Source organism: Lygodium microphyllum, chromosome 11, assembly GCF_053477565.2.
Source record: "Lygodium microphyllum isolate KBCC chromosome 11, Lygodium_microphyllum_v1.1.10, whole genome shotgun sequence".
Taxonomy (NCBI): Eukaryota; Viridiplantae; Streptophyta; class Polypodiopsida; order Schizaeales; family Lygodiaceae; genus Lygodium; species Lygodium microphyllum.
Window position 1 is genome coordinate 90,014,200 of NC_141145.1, and position 19,932 is coordinate 90,034,131.

The 19,932-nt window shown below is 41.6% G+C and overlaps 1 protein-coding gene and 1 pseudogene across 8 annotated transcripts in view; both read left to right on the forward strand.

The window, feature by feature from the left end:
- LOC148029065 (lipase-like) overlaps positions 1-19,694 on the forward strand; it is a 55,307-nt gene extending 35,613 nt beyond the window's left edge. For 7 of the 8 annotated variants that reach the window (XM_087687828.1, XM_087687824.1, XM_087687825.1 and 4 more), the window contains one exon: positions 19,185-19,693. In XM_087687828.1, the coding sequence (XP_087543954.1) occupies positions 19,185-19,380 (196 nt within the window). In that variant the 3' untranslated portion in view covers positions 19,381-19,693. Of the gene's footprint in view, positions 1-19,184 lie in introns of all 8 variants that reach the window. The other variant, XM_087687823.1, reaches the window with a different exon arrangement.
- Positions 874-4,812, forward strand: LOC148029066 (uncharacterized; annotated as a pseudogene).
- Positions 19,695-19,932: the final 238 nt, after the last annotated feature.

A 19,932-nucleotide genomic window follows, 5' to 3' on the forward strand; every position in this document is an offset into this window, starting at 1 on the left:
GTGGCATAGCTACAACTTGTGGTGTGCATACATTTTGTGAATCTGAAAATTGACTTGCAGATCTGAAATTTCTGCAATTACGTGGTTTTTCATTGCTGGTTGGTACTTATATTGTGCCTTGGTCATTTGTGTGATAGTTGGGCTTATATTTGTTAACTTTTGAGTCACTTTTGGGTTGTGAATCATGGCTGGCAGTAGTGATAGCAGCACCCTTTTGCACATTAAGAAGCTTGAGGGTGCACACAACTTTGCTATGTGGCAGAAGCAATGTATAATGTCTTGGTGTCACCACGTGGCGATACTTTTTACAGTTGCTTTTCTTATTTACTTATATAAATATTTTATTTTTCTTTTCTTTTGTTGCTGTTGCTTTTTATCCCCAAAGTTCTCTTGGAATAAGCGGAATCTTTGCATGGCCAGAAGAGGCTAATGGTTTGTCTGAGCCTTAGGACCAGTTCCATATTGAATGGGCACTGAAGAATAGAATGCCAATGGTTGGGATTGTGTGCTTAGCCACTGGAGATGGTGCAGGACAATGAGCTTGGCCAAGATAGAAGATGCACATGTGAGAATGCTCACGGAATAAAAGTCATTGTAACTGAGCCACATTACACTTCTGATGTAGTTGCAATGATAAAAGTTGCATAGAACAACTTGAGCAATGTAAGGGTCACCATCCCGAAAATTTAGGGAGTTACTATTTTTGGACCCCAGAATCTGTTCACGTCATTGTCTTTGTTTTTACACAAGGATTAATTCTCTGGTTTGTGTCAATGTTAAATTTTGCACCGATCATGGAGAATTTTAGACCGGAAGGTTTAAGTGGGAAAATTGTTACATGTATGCCATGTGGCACAAATTCCCAAAAGAGAGAGAGAGAGAGAGAGAGAGAGAGAGAGAGAGAGAGAGAGAAAGAGAGCATAAAAAAAAACGTAAAAGGCATAAGGGGTAGAGGGGAGAATGAAGTTTTGAGGAGCTGAGGGTAAATTGCTGCAAGAAAACCAGCCATGGAGAGTACTTCTACGTCTTTGACTCAAGCACAGAGGTAGAGCTTGCTCCCTCTGATCATCTCTCTCTATTCTCAGAAGAAATGCTTTGGATGATGGATTGATTCCATCGAAGGTACAATTCTGTGTTTTTTTTTCTGCACATGCTAAATAAGAACAGTGAACTCTGTTCATGTTGAATAAGAACAGTGAACTCTGCACATGCTGAATAAGAATAGTGAACTTTGTTCATGCTGAATCTGAACAGTGAACTCTGCACATCCTGAATTGTAAGAACAATGAACTCTGTTCATGCTGAATCAGAACAGTGAACTCTGCACAGTGAACTCTGCACATACTGAATAAGAACAGTGAACTCTGTTCATGCTGAATCAGAACAGTGAACTTTGCACATGCTGAATCGTAAGAACAGTGAACTCTGCTCATGCTGAGTAAGAATAGTGAACTCTGCACATGCTGGATAGTAAGAATAGTGAATTTGTGCGTGAGCATGTGGAAAAGACACCAAACATGGAGACACGTCCAGTGCAACAAGAAGCGCAAGCACAGGATCAGGGAGTGAATGGTCAAGGCAGTTATGCACAAGTGGCATAGCAGACTATTCCGCCTCAGTTTGCTACTTATCGTGGTTACTTTGGTGGTGGGTCAGTTTTTCAAGCAATGTCTGGATTACCCATGGGTTATCAGGGATACTTTCCTAGAGGGCCACCAAGAATAATGCCTATTGAGGCAGTGAACCCACTTTATGCTAATATTGGTCTATAGCCCGGTTATCAGACTCTGTAGAGTCCTTATTTGATGCCTGGAGTACAAAATGCAGCCGCTGGTTTTTCTCAGCCTAGTGGGCATATGGCAGCTAAGACAGGTGAAATGAATGTTGATAATGCACCTAAGGGACTCCCCTTTTTACAGCCACTTGTCTATGGCAACCTGACATCAAAAAGTGCAAAGCCTAAAGACTATAAAGAGGGTGGTCAGGCAATAAAGTTTGAAACCTTCAGTGGTATGCAAGATAAGCTGAAAGCTTTGACATTTATACAACAGTTTGATGCAGCTTACACAGGAGGGAATTTTACTGAGATTTCTAAGATGCGGAAGGCTGCAACTTTTTTGAAAGGTAATGCTTTGCAGTGGTGGAATATATTGTTGATGCAAGGATATGCACCTACCACTTGGGTTCATTTCAAACAGTTGTTTGCAGCCTCATTGAAAGATGAGCCATCGGGAAAGACAGAAAAACCATGAAATCTCTGAGCACGAGACCCTCTTCTCCTCCCAACCACGCCTAGATAAGTGATGGCACCTCTCTCCCCGTTTCCTCTGCCAGTCGTCGACTTTTCTTGAGTCCTACTATTCTTGGACTCTCTTACTCTCTAGGCTCCCCTTAACCCCGTTCGGGCGCCCAAGAGCCCGGACGGTCATTCTCGTGCATGTTCCCCTAGATTTATCTTAATGTCACATTAAATGTCACATTCAATATTTGTGACCTTAACGTGACATTAAATGTCACTTTTAATGTCACACTCATGGTTAACTAACACGTTTGAAGTAGATGTCATAACTGCATGGCATAAATTGGACGTGGCAAATTGTACGGATTTAGAAGAGTACAATAAGAAATTTTGGGAAGCACTTTTGCTCGTGAGTTCTTACAGGACAGTGTCCCTGTCAAAACAAATTGAAAAGTACTATCGCGGTTTGTCCGAAGCCATCAGGGATTATTGTACCAAGACTAGGGTTACAAATATGGTACAGTTAATTGAAAATGCTGGTGTGGCAAATGCATTGTTGAAAGGAAAAGCTGACAGCTTTAAAGGCACTGAAAAGAAGGATTCTCAGTTTAAGTAGGATCCTGGCAAGAAGAAGAAGCAATTTCCAGAAAGGACCAATTTTACAAAGAAGTCTTTTTGGAAGAAAAGATTTCAGCAGCAACCTCAGACTTCTTTTAAATAGGGTAAAGGACAAAAGAGGCCACTTTTTGGCAAAACATTTGAAGAAAGAAAGGCTTTAATGATGGCTGGAAAATGCTTTATTTGTGAACAGAAAGGCCATATTTCTTCTAAGTGCCCACAACAATTTTCTAAAGATGCGGAGGATAAAGATGCGCCAAGTAAAAAAAAGCCCAACATTGGCTTAGTGCCTGATATGGTGGAAGATCAATCAGTTGATGATGCTACAGAATTGTGCAGAGCTTGGGGAAAGATCAGAGATTCCATAGTGTTTATTTTCTTTGATCCTGGAGCTTGTGCAAACTTTATTTCACCATCATTGGCAGCTAAATTGGGTATACGTCCCGAGGAAATGGAACCAGTTGGACAGGCTGATTTGGCATGCCCAGGACATACTGAACCTGTCACCCCCATTCTTGGCAAACTTCGTATGCATATTCAGAGCTATGTGGACACAGAGAAGTTTCATTTTATGCCTCTAGAGGGCTGTGATGTTCTGTTGGGTATCCCATGGTGCCACAAGAAGCATGCTATCTTGGATACTTACAATAGAACGATTACTCTTGTACATAGGAGCAAGACTCATGTGTTAGATGTGAAGTTTAAAGGAAAGTCTATCCCAGTTGTTTTTGCTTCTGCAATTACTTCTGTAATGAAAAATCATATTTTTGCGTACTTGGTTTTTGCAAAGCAAGTTAATGAAGTTGACAGCAATATGTCTGTACTAGAAGGGCTTTCTTGGATAAATTCAGTGACTGTTTCTCAGATTCGTTACCAGGAGAGTTACCCCCTGAGAGACCTGAAGATCATACCATAGATCTTATTCCAGGGACTAGTCCGCCCAATAGGCCACCGTACAGGATTAGTGCAACGTAGCAGAAAGAGATTATGACACATGTTAATGAGCTTTTAGAGGAAGGACTAATTCAGCCCAATAGTTCTCCGTTTTGTTCACCTGTGTTGCTAGTTCAGAAAAAGGACGGCTCTTGGCGAATGTGTATTGACTACAGAGCCTTGAATAAGAACATGATCAAGAATAGGTTTCCAATTCCGAGGATAGATGACATTCTTGATCGATTACAAGGAGCAGGAATGTTTAGCAGGATAGATTTAAAAAGTGGATACCATCAGATCAGAATCAGGCCAGAGGATATTCATAAGACTGCTTTTAGAACGACATTTGGTCTCTATGAATTTTTGGTCATGCCGTTTGGATTGACCAATGCTCATGCTACGTTTAACATGATGATGGATAGAATTTTCCACCCTTATCGAAGTTTCGTTGGCACATTCTTTGATGATATGATTATCTTTTCAAAGAATGAAGAGGAGCATAGAAAACACCTAGTTGCAGTCTTTAATGAGCTTAAGCGTAACAGATTGCTCATTAATGGTAAGAAGAGTGAATTCTTTTTGGAAGAGATTCACTTCCTTGGACACATAGTTTCTAAAGATGGTGTGAAGATGGATCCTGCAAAGATAGAAGCAATTGTCTCTTGGCCAGATTTGAAAACTGTTCACGATGTTCGCAGTTTCCTTGGCCTATGCTCTTACTACAGAAGATTTGTAAGACACTTTGCAGAGATTGCTTCTCCTTTACATACGCTTGAAAAGAAGGATGTCAAATGGCAATGGACTGACAAAGAGAAATCAACATTTAGATGTTTGAAGGGGAAAATGACTACAGTTCTAGTACTCATTTTGCCAGATTTGTCTAAGCCATTTGTAGTGCAGTGTGATGTATGTGGAAACAACATTGGTGCTGTATTAATGCAGAATGGCTGAGTTGTGGCATACGAGAGTAGAGTACTTTCTGTCGTTGAAAGGACTTACCAAATTTATGAGAAAGAATTATTGGTTGTGATCCATGCACTCTCTAGTTGGAAGCACTATTTGCTTGGTGCTGATTTTGTAGTACAAATGGATCATCAAACACTTAGATACTTTCTCACACAGTCTAAATTGTCAGAGAAACACTTGCGTTGGGCAAATTTCCTATCTATGTTTCATTTTCAGATAGTGCATGTGGAAGGAAAGAAGAATGTAGTTGCAGATGCTTTACCTCATAAACCACAGGTGTCAGCTGTGTCAATTCCTTGTCACCATGAATTGGATGATATGAAAGAGCAGTATGTTGATGATGAAGATTTCTTTGAAATCTATGAACAATTGATCAATGGCCAACATCATGACCATTATGTGTTCAAATAAGGCTTTATCATGATGCATGGAAGACTATGCGTTACAAAACAGCTAAGGCTAAAAGTTTTATTAGAAAGTCATGCTCCACCGTATGCAGGACATCGTGGTATTAATGCTGGAGTCAAAGTGGTAGAGACTTTCTTCTGTTGGCCAGCCTTGAGATCTAATATTGATGCATATGTCAGATCTTGCCTTGTATGTCAAAAGGTCAAATTTGATAGACAAAAGGCACTAGGGTTATTGCAACCACTGCCTATTCCAGAAAGGCCATGGGAAAGTATTGCCATGGATTTCATTTTTGATCTTCCAAGAACTTCTTCAGGGAATGATGGAATCTGGACTATCATTTGCAGATTCAGCAAAGAGGCACATTTCATTCCTGTAAGGAAAAAGATTAAGTCAGAGCACATGGTAAAGATATTTATGCAAAATATCTTCAAGTACCATGGAATACCACGGTCAATTGTTAGTGATAGAGACCCAAGAATGACTAGCTTGTTTTGGAAAGCATTGTTTGAAAACATGGGCACTACGCTGAAATTTTCATCCTCTTTCCATTCACAAACTGATGGACAGTCTGAAGAAGCAAATTCGACTGTTTTAGATTTACTGAAGTGTTATGTTTCAGATCATAAGACTTCTTGGGAACACTACTTGCCATTGGTTGAGTATGCATACAATAATACAATGCACTCATCTAGTGGCAAAGCACCTTTTGAGATTGTGGAAGGTGGAAAGAAATTGTCTCACATTTTGCAGACAAAAGATAACATCTCTGAAGCAGATCGTTATGTAAAAGATTGGGAAGAAGCATATAAAAAGGTTAAGTATGCCCTAGAAAAGTCACAAGCTAAACAGAAAAGAGCTGCTGATAGTCATTGTCGGGAGCTATTGTTCAAAAAGGATGATTGGGTCTTATTGCGTTTTGAAAAGGCACGTTTGGGAAAACAGAAGGGCAAGGAATGTTTGTTTCCAAAGTTGAGTATGCGTTATTATGGCTCTTTTCAAGTCTCAGAGAAGATCAATGACGTAGCATATAGGCTGAAATTGCCAGAGAATTGGAAAATTCATAATGCATTTTCTGTGAGCCCATTGAGGCCTTTTATTGGTGAATTGCCAGAAGATTTGGTTCAAGAGAAACAGCCTGAAGTAGAGGAATTAGATGAGATTCTAATTCCTGAGTAGATCCTGACATATAAGGATAGGAAAGTGAAAGGTAGAGTTATAAGAAGATTTTTGGTGAAGTTCAAGAACTATTCACCAATGGATGCCAAATGGATGGAAGAGGCTGAATTGGTAGATTCGCCTCAGTTATTGCAACTTTACCGAGAAGCTTTCTTACTGGAATCCACAGTGACTTAGAATGCTTTTTGAACCAATATATATTCTCTATTGTACAGTTAAATATTGTATCTCATTGAATAATGCATAATGTATGGCTTACATTTAGGATTGACACGTGTATCATTGAATGAAATCTCAGTGCTTTGAAGTTGTATTTGTTACACTTCAGTTGAATGAATATGCATGTTGTGATATTAATAGTTCGGGCATACGTGCTATCGCCCTGTGTTGCATCCGGAAACATGTATATTTGAAAGGCTCCTAATAATCATAGTTGGATACATGATGTAATCCTCCATCTATGTGAGACTTGAACTTGCGATGATATAAATGGTAGTGGGGAAAACTCCTACCATCGCCCCGTATCATGTGTTAGCAAGTGATACATGCGATGACACTAATAACATGGAGAATCTTGTTAACACCCTGTGTCATTCATTAGCATGTGTGGCATGCAATCGAGGTCGCTTGCTTCTTTCAAGATGGGGGTATGTCACCAGGTGGTGATACTTTTTACAGTTGCTTTTCTTATTTACTTATATAATATTTTATTTTTCTTTTCTTTTGTTGCTGTTGCTTTTTACCCTCAGAGTTCTCTTGGAATAAGCACGATCTTTGCATGGCCAGAAGAGGCAGCCATTGAGACAAATTGGGCTAATGGTTTGTCTGAGCCTTAGGACCAGTTCCATATTGAATGGGCACTGAAGAATAGAATGCCAGTGGTTTGGGAGTGTGTGCTTAGCCACTGGAGATGGTGCAAGACAATGAGCCTGGCCAAGATAGAAGATGCACATGTGAGAATGCTCACAGAATAAAAGTCACTGTAACTGAGCCACATTACACTTTTGATGTGGTCGCAATGATAAAAGTTGCATAGAACAACTTAAGGAATGCAGGGTCACTATCCCTAAAATTTAGGGAGTTACTATTTTTGGAATCCAGAATCTGTTCACGTACAAAAACCTAAAAGAGGTACTTTACATATAAAGATCAAGCACAGAAATGTGACTTCCATGCAAATCTATACTTAGCACTGTGGAAGACACGTTTCTGTACATCCCTGATAAAGATCTTTGCATGGAAGACACGTATCCTTAGCACTTATACTTTACATACATCTATCACAAAAACCTAAAAGAGACACAAATCTATTGTACCCATACACTATGTATCTCTCACTTTCTACTCTCTACTATTGCTCATGTCTCTCTCTCTCTCTCTCTCTTTCTCTCTTTCTCTCTCTTTCTCTCTCTCTCTCTCTCTCTGTCTTTGCCATTGCCATCGTTGACCATTGCATCTTTACTACAGATTAGACTCTTCATTTCGTAAAATATTAGAAATAAGTTTCATTTGATATAAAAAAAAAGTGTGTATTGTATAACTCGTGTGACGTAGAAACCACAAATTGATATTTATTCATTATTTTGTACAATGCAAATGGACATTGAACATAGCATTGATATTTGCATGCATCGTGGTTCACTATCCATGCCCAATATCAACTTTAGCTGTAAAAGGAGCCATCAATATATGCAATCATCATGGATAACAACTCAAAACAAAACTCCAACAATCAATGCCAAATCCATGTCAACGTGTTAAGTGAATCCATGATAAATGATTATTACAAAAGTCCCACAACATTTAGGATATAGCATCTATGAAAGTTTAAAATAGGTGTTTTATATGTTTATGAAATGCCTAGGTATGAAACGAGTTTCCTAACCTTTTGAAAGTTTAAAATAGGTGTTTCATACGTTTACGAAATGCCTAGGTATGAAATGAGTTTCCTAAGCTTATGAAACCGGTTTCTTGGCAACTATGGCTTACTAAGCATATCGAGTGCATTATCATTATGTCAGGCAAAAACTCATTGTAGGAAGGTCGGCTTGGCCTATGTGCCAACAAAAGACAATCTTGCAAATCTTTTCACAAAGGCTTTGCCTTGTGAGAAGTTTGAAGCTTTTTGCAAAGCTTTGGGCTTACTTCTGTTGTGAAACCCTTCACCCTTCACTCGCAGTTTGCATTTTTGCGTTTCTGCGTTTTGCGTTTAGGGTTTGCAGCCCCAAAAATGTGCCTATTTATAGGCCACTCTCTCATTGATTCCTCATGGCTGATTCATTCAGTTCGTCACCTCTTCTCTCCAGCCTCTCCACTACCCTCACACCCCTTCAGGAGGACATTACGGTTCGTGGTTCGTGGCTGTCTTCATCATCTTCCTTGTGCTACGGCACCCTTGTTCCCTTGCATCACATTCACTCCATGATTCAGAACTTCATCCTTTCATTTATTAGAGTTTCTTCTCTCTTCTCTTCTCTTCTTCATATTTGCGGAGTTCACTCCGTATTCCTCCTCGCAAACCCTACTGTCTCGCTGGTATGTCATCTTTTGACATGGTATTAGAGTTGGATCTGCTCAAATAACAGCAAAGATCTTCCACTCTAGTGAAGGCAAAGACCGTGGCGGATTCAGCATCCACTTCTCTTCTTTTTCCACTGCATCAATATCTCGTTTTTGCAGGTTTCAGGTATTTTCAGCTTACTGCCCACACCCCGTTTGCGGAGGACATCTCAGCCGAAGCTGTCCATTGCTGTCTCCATCAATTGGCACCTAATTTCCAGCCCTCTTCATGCAGTTTGGAGCTGATTCCAACTAGGCGACTACTGTTCCTGTGCAGACCTGCTGCCATACAGCATGTCGCGTCATCACCGTCTTGCTGCCTGCGTTTTTAGTCTTTCTCTGTCCTGCTGCTTGCGTTTTGTCTTTCTCTTTCTCTCTCTTGCAGGTTGTCTTGTTTGCATTTTTAGTCTTTCGCTTTTTTGTAGGCTGTTCTGTCTGCGTTTTTAGTCTTTCTCTCTCTTGCAGGCTGTCCTGCCTACATTTTTAGTCTTTCTCTCTCATCACTTGCGTTTTTCTACTGGTTGCAACCTCTTATTGCTGGTCACATCCTCCTCCCACTGGCTGCTCACTATCAGCCCTTTCACTACTCTCCTACCCCTTGAGGCGGACATTGTTGTTCGTGCTTCACATTGCGCTCACACCCCTTGTGGCGGACATTGCGGTTTCATGGTTCATGGTGGTTGACCTCTTTCTTCTTCAGCAAGGCACACTGGTATCCATGGCTTTTTTACCAATAGATGTCCAGACTACTGGGTGCTCCTACTGTGGCATCACTGGACATACCACCAATGCTTGCCGACTTCGACCTTTGCTCCCCATCCCTCCGGAGTACATGCGTCTTCCACCAAGCACTCCTTGTGCCACCTCTCCTTTTTGGGCCACTCAGATCGTTTTGCATTGGCTATCAGAGTACTATGCTCAAGGCAATAAGATACATCCAGTGCGCACTAAGTCCTTTTGAGCACATGGAGGATTGATTGGCGCTATGATCTCTTGGAGATCGTCACAATGCCAGCGGTAGTCTTCTCCCACTTATTTTCAGGTACAATGGCTTCCACGACCTACGGATCTGTAGTCTGCTCCATTGAGAGACAGTGATTGTTTGATACCGTCTCCTCCTCAGCTTGCTCCGTCGAGAGACAATGGCTGCTCAACTCCCTTTTCTTCGGTTACCCGGTCCGCCCCACTGAGACACAACAACTGTTGCCTATCTCTTGCTCATTTTGAGCCCTACCCTTCCCCACCCTCGACTACTCAGGTTTGAGAGGCTACCTCTAGGAGCTCTTCGGCATCAGATACCTTCTTCAGCACGACTGGCAGTACAAACATTTCAGAGTCCGTGATCCATGAGTTTTTGAATTCCCTATCTACTTCAGAGGGGGATTCAGAGGGGGATGCTATTTCTTTGCCCTTGGAGGGGCATCTACTTCTTCTTCGACTTCAGCGGAGGCCCCTCCACCTCCCACCTGAAAGAGAGAACCTACTCCACATAAAGTTCTTCACCCATCCTCTACTTTCTTGGGGTGGTTGTCTTCAACCAGTCATCTCTTCTACTAATACCCAGGATCTTCAGGTACCACCTAGATCGGGATCTCAGAGGTTCAGCCGTGACTTGGTGATGAGGCATTCGTATTCCTTCTAGCATGGATGCACGGAGCTAGTGGCTTCACTCCCGAGATTGTGTTTCGGGTTCTCCAGTTCACTTTGTCTACTGGTCTTTACTGCAAATTCCCTTTCTAGTGGAAATCTTGGATCTTAGGGATCCTCTACATCTTCTTCCTCCTCTTCTCTTCTTGCCTTGGTCACTTGGTTAGCATGGAGCCACCTCCCGAGATCGAGTACGGGCATATCCTCATGGTTCTCGGCACCACACAAAGTCCTACATTCTTCCTATGCATTGCATGTTTTCATCATCTTTGTACTAGGGTGCTTGGGCAAGTGAACAATTTCCCCACGAGGGACACTGTCCAAGTGGCACCTGTTGCATGAGCATTCTTCAGCATGTAGCATTGCATCTCCACCTTACTCTTCTCTTGTTCCCCTTTTTGGGCCTAAGATGGGGTATTGAGAAACCTTTCACCCGCAATTTGCATTTTTGCATTTTTGCGTTTTGCATTTAGGGTTTGCAACCCCAAAAAGGGGTGGCATCCTAGATTGACTGTGTCTATTTATAGACCGCTCTCTCATTCATTCCTCACGGCTGATTCATTCAGTTTGTCACCTCTTCTCTCCAACCTCTCCACTACCCTCACACCTCTTCAGGAGGACATTGCGGTTTGTGGTTTGTGGCTGTCTTCATCATCTTCCTTGTGCTATGACACCTTTGTTCCCTTGTATCACATTCACTCCATGATTCAGAACTTCATCCTTCCATTCATTAGAGTTTCTTCTCTCTTCTCTTCTCTTCTCCATGTTTGCCGAGTTCACTCTGTGTTCCTCCCCGCAAACCCTATTGTCTCGTTGGTACGTCATCTTTTGACAACTCCCTCTTGTGGATTGATCATAGGTCATTTGGCTCACTATTTTTTTATAAATGAATGCTAGCTCTTGTTTATGACGTCACTCCTTTTTGGGGGGCGGCAGAGGGGGCGGGTTTACTATATTTTGGTAGTAATGTGTGTGAACATACTTCTAGTCTTGTATATATGCCTATTCATGGCAGTCTTGTAAATCTTCTTCTTTGACACCTCTTAATACACTTTGTGTTGTGTGCTCGGAAGCTGCTTCTCTAGCTTGCGTGTGCATTCTAACAACCCTAAATTTAACTATAAAAAAAAACTCAACCAAAGAAGATAAACTCAAATTGAGTGACAGTAACACAATCAACACAATAAAACTCAAAGTTGAAGATATGTTAGAGATGATGATAATGAATGAAGAAACACAATATGCTAACATGAATCCAATGGACCTTGAACCTTTGTGTCTCGGTTGGACTAGGGTGGAAATTGAGTTAAAAGAGGACTCTCTTGACAGTTTTGAGGGTGTCTTGTACCTTGTTGAACAGTTCTTGAAATGCAGCAGGCAGCCTCCAGATTGATCAACTGCTATAAACACAAACTTTAGTATCCGGACAGATTGATCTTGGTAGTTGGTAGCAGAGCGTGTGAAGAAAACTGCTAGGGTTTGTATTGAGGAAACATAGAGTGTACGACCACGACAAAAACACAAAGAGACAGACACAGACATAGAAAGCAAAACTCAAACCCTAAACACAAAACTCAAAAACTCAAACTCAGAAACTCAAATACAAATAGAAGAAGGGAGAGAAGAACACAACTCTAAATTGAATGAATATTGTAAATGAATGTAAGAGTGTACAGATACTCAAGGGCAGAGCAAAGTGTTGGAGATTGATGTCCACCGAAGATGGATCCCAAGTCTATGACCACCAGTTGGAGTGTAGGATGAAGAGGATGCAGCAAACGCAGGTGTCAGGAGGACCTGGAGCACAAACACAAGCTAGACAAGTGTCGAAGAGGGTTGAAGCTGATGCAGTTGCCAGTTGCCGCCATGTGTTGAAGAGGTCCAAACGCAGTAGTAGAAGGTCGCCTGATGAGGGAGATGGGTTGTCAGCTGCATTGGAGGAGCAAATGCAGCAGTAGAAGGTGTGGTAGCAGTCGCTAGGGTTGGACAGCCACATGTGTGTGGACTGATGGCTGAAATCTACACTCAAGGGTGAGAAACTTGCACAGACGGGAATGAGGCTGAATGGGGGAAGCTTGTTTATTTATAGATGTTGAAGGGTGCCCCAAAGAATTAGGGTTTTTGGGGAACTGTTGAAACTCTCGGATTGCTCCTCTTTTTAGCTTTTTTCATTAATTAAGTGTGTCTTGGGGCTGTCTAAGAATGCTAATCAGCTGAAAAGTGTGTTTTAGCTCAACACCCCCTCTCGGGCCCAAAAATCAGCTGGAAGGTTAGGCCAACCACTTTGATTTTTACTTACGCCAAGACGTCCCATCCCAAAGCAGCTAGGGCATCGGATAAAGGGTGCATGTCAGCTACCTAGTGGCCTACCAAGACTACAAAGGCGATGATTATCTTACCAAGGGTGTCCAAGTAGTCACCCCAGAGAGGATAGGGTATTAGACAAAGAGTGCAAGTCGGCTGCCCAGTGGCCTATCCCTACGAAGGCGGATGGAACCACATGGAATCTTAAAAAAAAAGTGAGTTAAATTTTATGGGACGTGGTCGATTGAGTAACAGTGACCCAGAAGACGGGAGTAGGGAGGGTACACCCAACACATCACAAAAAAGTACAAGCTTACATATCCACTTGAGGGTGTCAATGACGAGGAAAAAAGGTGATGAGGTATCCATGTGACGAAGGAGTATGGTGGTGTGGTGACAACAGATGCCGGTGGAACAACTTAAGATCTGCTCAAGTGGTGCTTTGCACAATAAGATACAAAGTATGCTACATGTTGAAGAATGCTCATGCAGTAGGTGCCACTTGGATAGCATGCCTCACGGGGAAATTGTTCACTTGCCCAAGCGCCCTAATACAAAGATGATGAAATCATGTAATGCAAAGGGGAAAGGTACAATAGGGGGGAGAAGCTGATGTCGAAGACAAAGTGTTGAAGCGTGTAGAATACCAAGAAGGGTAGGAACCCCCTCTCAACCTAGATGTATATGTCAAAGGAGGAAAAGGAGCCTAATGTCAGTCTTCGTGTGGTGCTAAGAACCATGATGAATGGAAAAAGATGATGATAAAAAGGATGAAGCATCTTGTTGGAAGAGCAAGGTAAAAGTCGCTGCCATGATAGCATCAAGAGAGATATTGTACGATCCGTCTCGAGAGGGGAAGCCTCTATGCTGGAAGAAGAGCAAACACTCCTAGGATGATGAAACGATGAGAGGAATATTGCGTATCCCCACGTCTCCAGGAAGAACCAAAGCAAACTTGCAAGTTAGCCCGACTGAAATACAAAACCCTACAAAAGAGATAAGAATTTGTAAGCACAGAGGTCAATAGTGAGATGCTTTAAAGCAAAACATAGTAGAAAGAAAAAAACTAACTGAAAGAACAATGCAATGAATGTGTACGTGTGTGAGTAAATGCAACGGAAGACATAAGAATGGAAAAGCTAAGGACAATGAATCCTACGGGTCTGACTCTAAGAGTACAAAACCTAGAGACATGCCAGTCTAAGAGTGTGATCACCATCACATACGCCCAGTAGTATATCTTTGCCAATGAAAAGGCCTAACGAGGTGGAGAGGGAGGTAAGATGATGCATAAAGTGCAATGGGATTGGAACCTGCAGACCAATCAGACAATCCCTCAGTAGCGGTTTGTTGAGGCTCTTTAGCTGGGAGACCTTGGACCTTGGAGCGACACTCCTCGTCCACATGGTTGGATCTCTGGCAGTGTATGTAAACCTATTTTTCTTAGGGAGTTGCTGTCAAATAGATATTGATTCTCTGGTTCCGTTCGAGGAAGAGGTGTCACCCTTGGATTGACTTGCCTTCGCCTCTTGTGAGTTCTTGCCACTTGTGGTTTTCTCTCTCTCGAAGAGGCAACCAACCCCATTTGCTCTGAATAAGGCTGTGATGAGGATTTCTTGTGGACTTGATCATATAGTCTTGCGTAACGCAAGAACTGACACTCAAAACTTGTAGAAGGTCGGTAGTCTAGGCTGTGAGATGATGTGCTAGATGAAATTGAAGTATTTTTCGGGCAACTTTATTCAAGAAGAATGTAACCTGATCGTCATCTGGCTTTGGAGAGCCAATATTGGTGGCGAACTCGGCAAATAACCGCCTATATTTAGCCAACTTGACTTTCAGTTCATCCCTTCCTTAATAGAGAACTCTTGAAGCTCAAAGTTAAGATTTATGCACGGAGTATGATCTTTGGCTGCATAGCGGTCGAGAATGTGACTCCAACGCTCTAACGCGAGCAGAAAGTGCTGTAAATGAGAGTGAAACTTACGAAGCAATCCCTATATTAGCTCAACATTGGCTGTGGCATTGCAGACTCTCCATTGACAGATGTAGTTAGGGTGAGCTAGTTGAGGGTCTGACATAGACTCTAGACCAACGACGAGGTCCCAAAGACCTTGAGACTCAAGCACTTGTTGCATGAAATTTGACCAAGTGGTAAAATTCGACCCGTTAAAACAAGTCTTATTCATGAAGGCATTTTTGGCCGTTGCAACAAGAGTGGTATTGTTAGGTGATGGATAATGAGGGAAAGTGTAATGTGGGTAGGATGGGGGAGTGGAGTGCACTTGGGAATGGGCCCTAGAGTGCCCACTAGACATATGGTGAGTGTGTAAGGTGGATCCATAGGTAGGGATGCAGTGATTAGGCATGGGCATGGTAGCCACATGAGTAATCCAAGGAGGTGGGATGGGAATACGTGGAGCAGAAGATGGGAATCCCTATGTAGGTGTAACCCAAGGAGAGTGTGAAAATGCACCATAAGTTGAGGATGGAAACCCCTGTATCAGAGTGGTCATGTGAGATGTGAATTTGGGGGTAGTGAGGGGGATGCCCATCATAGTCGTCCCAAGTGCTATGGTTGTGCTCATTTGCGGAAAGGTGAGAGGCAATGCGTTAAAGGGTGATATTCTTCCTAACGAAGTACTAAGGAGCAAAGAGGTAGAGAATGGGTAGAGAACGAGAAAGTGCTAGGAGCAGAAATGGAAGATCCAACCGGTAGTGTGTGTGATGCGGATGTGGAGTGTAATCCAAGGTGTTGGAAAGATGATGAGAGGTGATCAAGGTGTGATGTAGAAGAGGGTGGGATGGGAGGGAATTGAGAAGTGTGTATTATGTCTGAAGTTGTAGATGTATCTGAATTACGTTTTCTTCGAGAGCCATCTCTATTGAAGTTCACATACGTAAAGCCATCCGAAACCTATATCTCAAAAGAAGAAACAGGCAAGGGTTTTGATTCATGCAACTCAAAAGGATTGTACAAACCTGACATTGGACTTGGTTGAGATGATGAAGATGGATCGACACAAGTTCCAAATACCGTATATCCTCCATGATCGGAGAGATGACTAACCTCACTAACCATTCCGAATGTGGTTGTAAAACTGGTAGGAGGGGTGTCAACATCACCGTACTTGTTGCGATACTGCTCTTCAAAGTCCTCTTTTGTCATGTGGGTGCCAACTGTCGCCTACATTCTGGAGGAGCAAACACAGCAACAGGTGTGACAATAGTCACTGGGGCTGCACAGCCATGTATGTGTGGATTGATGGCTGAAATTTGCACTCACGGGTGAGGAACTTGCACAAACGAGAATGAGGCTGAATGGGGGACAGCCTGTCTATTTATAGATGTTGAAGGGTGCCCCAAAGAATTAGGGTTTTTGGGGAACCACTAAAACTCTCTTGGACCACTCCCCTTTTTAGGGATTTTCATTAATTAAGTGTGTTTTGGACCTATTTAAGAACGCCAATCAGCTGAAAAGCGTGTTTTAGCTCAACAGGGCGCTCTGCAAGATGATGAAATGTAGACTAGCTGATCTTGAGACGATAGCTGTTAGCAAAACGCAGCTGTGCAGGCAGGGCAACAACTCTAGAAGGTTGTGCGACAGCTGCAATGATGACATCAGCTGCTTGACAGGCTACGTAGACACAAAATGCAGCTCCTGCTGATGGCGACTGTTTCTGGATGCTCTTGGAGTGATGTAGACAGGTCATGATCAGCAAACGCAGGTTGTACGGCATGGCTGATTAGGTCACCAGGCTGGAGAAGGGTTGGACAGCACATCACGGCAGGGCTGATTAGTTGCTAGGCTGAAGAAGGCTTAACATCAACAACATGCTTGTGTCCACACAAGGTGCTCAACATTTATCATGGCAACAATGTTTCTTGTGGCCGGCTGGTCCAAAACATCATGTTTGTGCTGTTGGTTCCATACATGCTATTGTGGTGACACATGGTAGGAGATCTAGACCCTTGTGTTTCATGTTTTTGTCTAGACATGCATAGAGTGCTAACTTGCATATTTGGTGATGAACTAAGGATTGTTGTGTAGAGACCTACAATTGCTCATGCTCGTGTGATTGTTGTGCTATTGTTAGTGGAGGTCTAGGAATTTTTTTTGTTCTAGGTTGTTTCAATGTAGAGATTTAAAAAGTCATTTACATGCAAGAACACTATATTGAAGCTAGAACCAGTCTTTCTCCTCGAATAGGGTGGTCATTAACTTGATTAAGCACTATTTACAACAATTAACAAATTCACAAAATTGAAATGCACACTTTATCATATAATCTTGGACATTAGACACCCTATTGGCCCCAAAACCGACGCCCCTTTCGGTACTTATTTAACTTAATTGAAGAAGAAGTTGATGTACAATGGGATTCTCCCAATTCCTTTCGGTATTCCAACTTCCCTTGCTGTCCAAAATGACCAGCAAGTTTTCAATCTGATTTGCCTCTTGATTGGGGTAGTCGATTGGCCTTCATCTACTTTGATGGAGATGGAAAATGCCCCAAGTTCATTGATTGTTGGTCCCTCCACTTGAATTTGACTAAACACAGCTTCAGCCCCATTGAATCCAAATCTTGGAGCTTCTAATTTTTGGCACGCTTCGCGAGGCTGCTGCTAAACCCTAATTTCTATTGCAGATTAGGGTTTACAGCAGAGAAATGTGAAATTTCTCAGCCTTAGGTGATCTCAATGCTGTAATCTTTGGAGCAAGATTGGGAGATGAGAGAGAATGGTGAGGAGAGAGAAAATTCAGTCTTTCTTAGCGAAGAACCGAAGAAAATTTGTCATTTACTGATGCTGCCTTGTCTCAATAGCTTGTAGATGCAAAAAATTGAAGAAAATCAGTCATTCACTGTTGCTGCCCTATCTCAGCAGCTTGTAGATGCTATCATCTGCTATTGATTGGTCTTCTCTTGCCCTTGGTTGCCTCAGAAGGTCCTTCAATGGCTACAAATCAGATCAATAGCATCTTCTCCCTCTTTTGTAGGTTGAATACACTAAAAATGCCTCTCTAGCCTCTAAAGACGTTTTTCAGTTTGCATGGGCATTTTTGACAAGTGACAGTCTTTCCAAATGGTTTTTTCAACATTATCCATAATTAAATATTAATTTTCAGTTTTTAAATATTGAAAATTAATCTAATAATTATTTTGGTGCCTTGAAAAATAATTTGAGTGGCAAATAATTAAATTGGCTAGGCAACTTATTCTCGAGTGTCTTTGCGTAATCTTTGACCATCAGATTGGCGTTAGGTATCATTAAACACTACTTCTTTAGTATCACCAACTAACACTTATGGCCAAATGAATGACCTAGGCCAACAATTGGCACCAGATACCACCAAATACTTGTGCGGTATAACTTATAGCAACTTTTGCCTTTGACATCGTGCGATTTTCTCAGGTCTGGGGCTCGTAAATTTACTCTAACCCTAGTTACACCTCACATGTGTAACATTTACTTAACCATTTGATTAAAAATTAATCCGCATGTTAAGTGAGGTTTCAAAAATACATGTCCTCATGACAGTAGCCTAGGATCTCTTTGTTTTGGGGAGAAGAGTTATTGCATTCTTGAGGCATACTATTTTGTATCAATGCTCCTTACAAAATTGATCAACCTTGGCTCTATTTTGTGAGATCCTACTTCATGAAGGGCTTGGACGAGTCTCTACTATTATTTTTCAAGCACATTCATAGTTTAGTGCATGAAAAGGATGAACATTATTTGGAATTCCAAGAGTATAGGCTTGGGCTAAGGCTTGTATTGGCACCTTGAATCTTCTTTGAGCTCATACCATTATTTCCATTGAGGGAGGGTTTCTGGGATATGAGGAACGAATGTTAGGTGTATCCATGAGATTCACCTCTTGCATTCGTTCTCAGAATAGATTACTAATTCTATTTGCATTCATAAAGTAGTTCTAGAGAGCGTTGATAGGCAACAGCTTTTTGAGTAATTCTAAAGAGAGCGCTAATAACTGACAGCCTTGAGAAAGCTGACATCATGCTTTTGCCATGTGGCTTGTGTGGCAGCAGCAAAGTAGCCCTATATTGCACAAAATTGTGTCTCATAATCCACTAGTATACTGTGTACAACATCCTTCTCCGGAGGAAACCTTTCCAAGTATTTCATAGGATCAATTTCCTTACATGCGAGGTTGTGAAAACTTGCAGGTTTACATTCTATCATGATTGTTAAATGATTTAGGAAGAGTGCAGCTACACGGATATAAATAACATATCAACAGATTAGAACCTTTTAACTTTCAAAAACTGAACTCATAAAATTCTATATTTTGTTCATTGGTCTTCTACAGATCTGTTTCTGGAAACAGCATTGCCGATCACCTTTGTTACCTGGGAGTGTATCTTCAAGCTGATACATGGGGATCGTGTTCATTCCTTTTAAATAGCAGTGTGACAGAATCAACAAATGGTGGCTTTTCTATCCAGTTACCACTTATTTTGACAGACTCATATAAGCAGGAAAGGCAGAAGTGGCAATCATCATAACTGGATATTGTTGCATTTGCAAACCTTTCAAGACTCGTCTTTATCTGTCCACTGTTTATAATGCCTGCAATAAATGCTGTACATAGTCCTCTACTTCATATTGAAAACTCATTATAGGGCACAACATATATTTGGCTTAGCGAGTACTTGCTATGCCATTCTTTTAAAGCTGTGAGAGAGAACTGGTCTCATGGCTATATCAATCTCTGTACATTGGAAACTTACCTCATGAAACATAGCAATGGTTGACAGCTGGATACTCTTATTCTTGTTTCATTCAATTGTGTCTAATTTTACTCCTTTTCGATTTAAAACAACATGCTGTTATGGGTTTACTATCCTTTGTTTAGTGATCGTGTTATTTTTACTAAAAAATTCCTGAGTGTCAACATTCTATTGGCTGCTTTTGGGTCATTGGACTTGTCTGGAGTTCTTAATAGTGGTGGGAATCTAATGTATTTCTATCATCTTGAGTCAAGCTTTAGCTAGAGACAGGTATTTACAATGGAATCTAAGTTTGACTCGGTGATTTGGCACTCATATTCAAAGAAC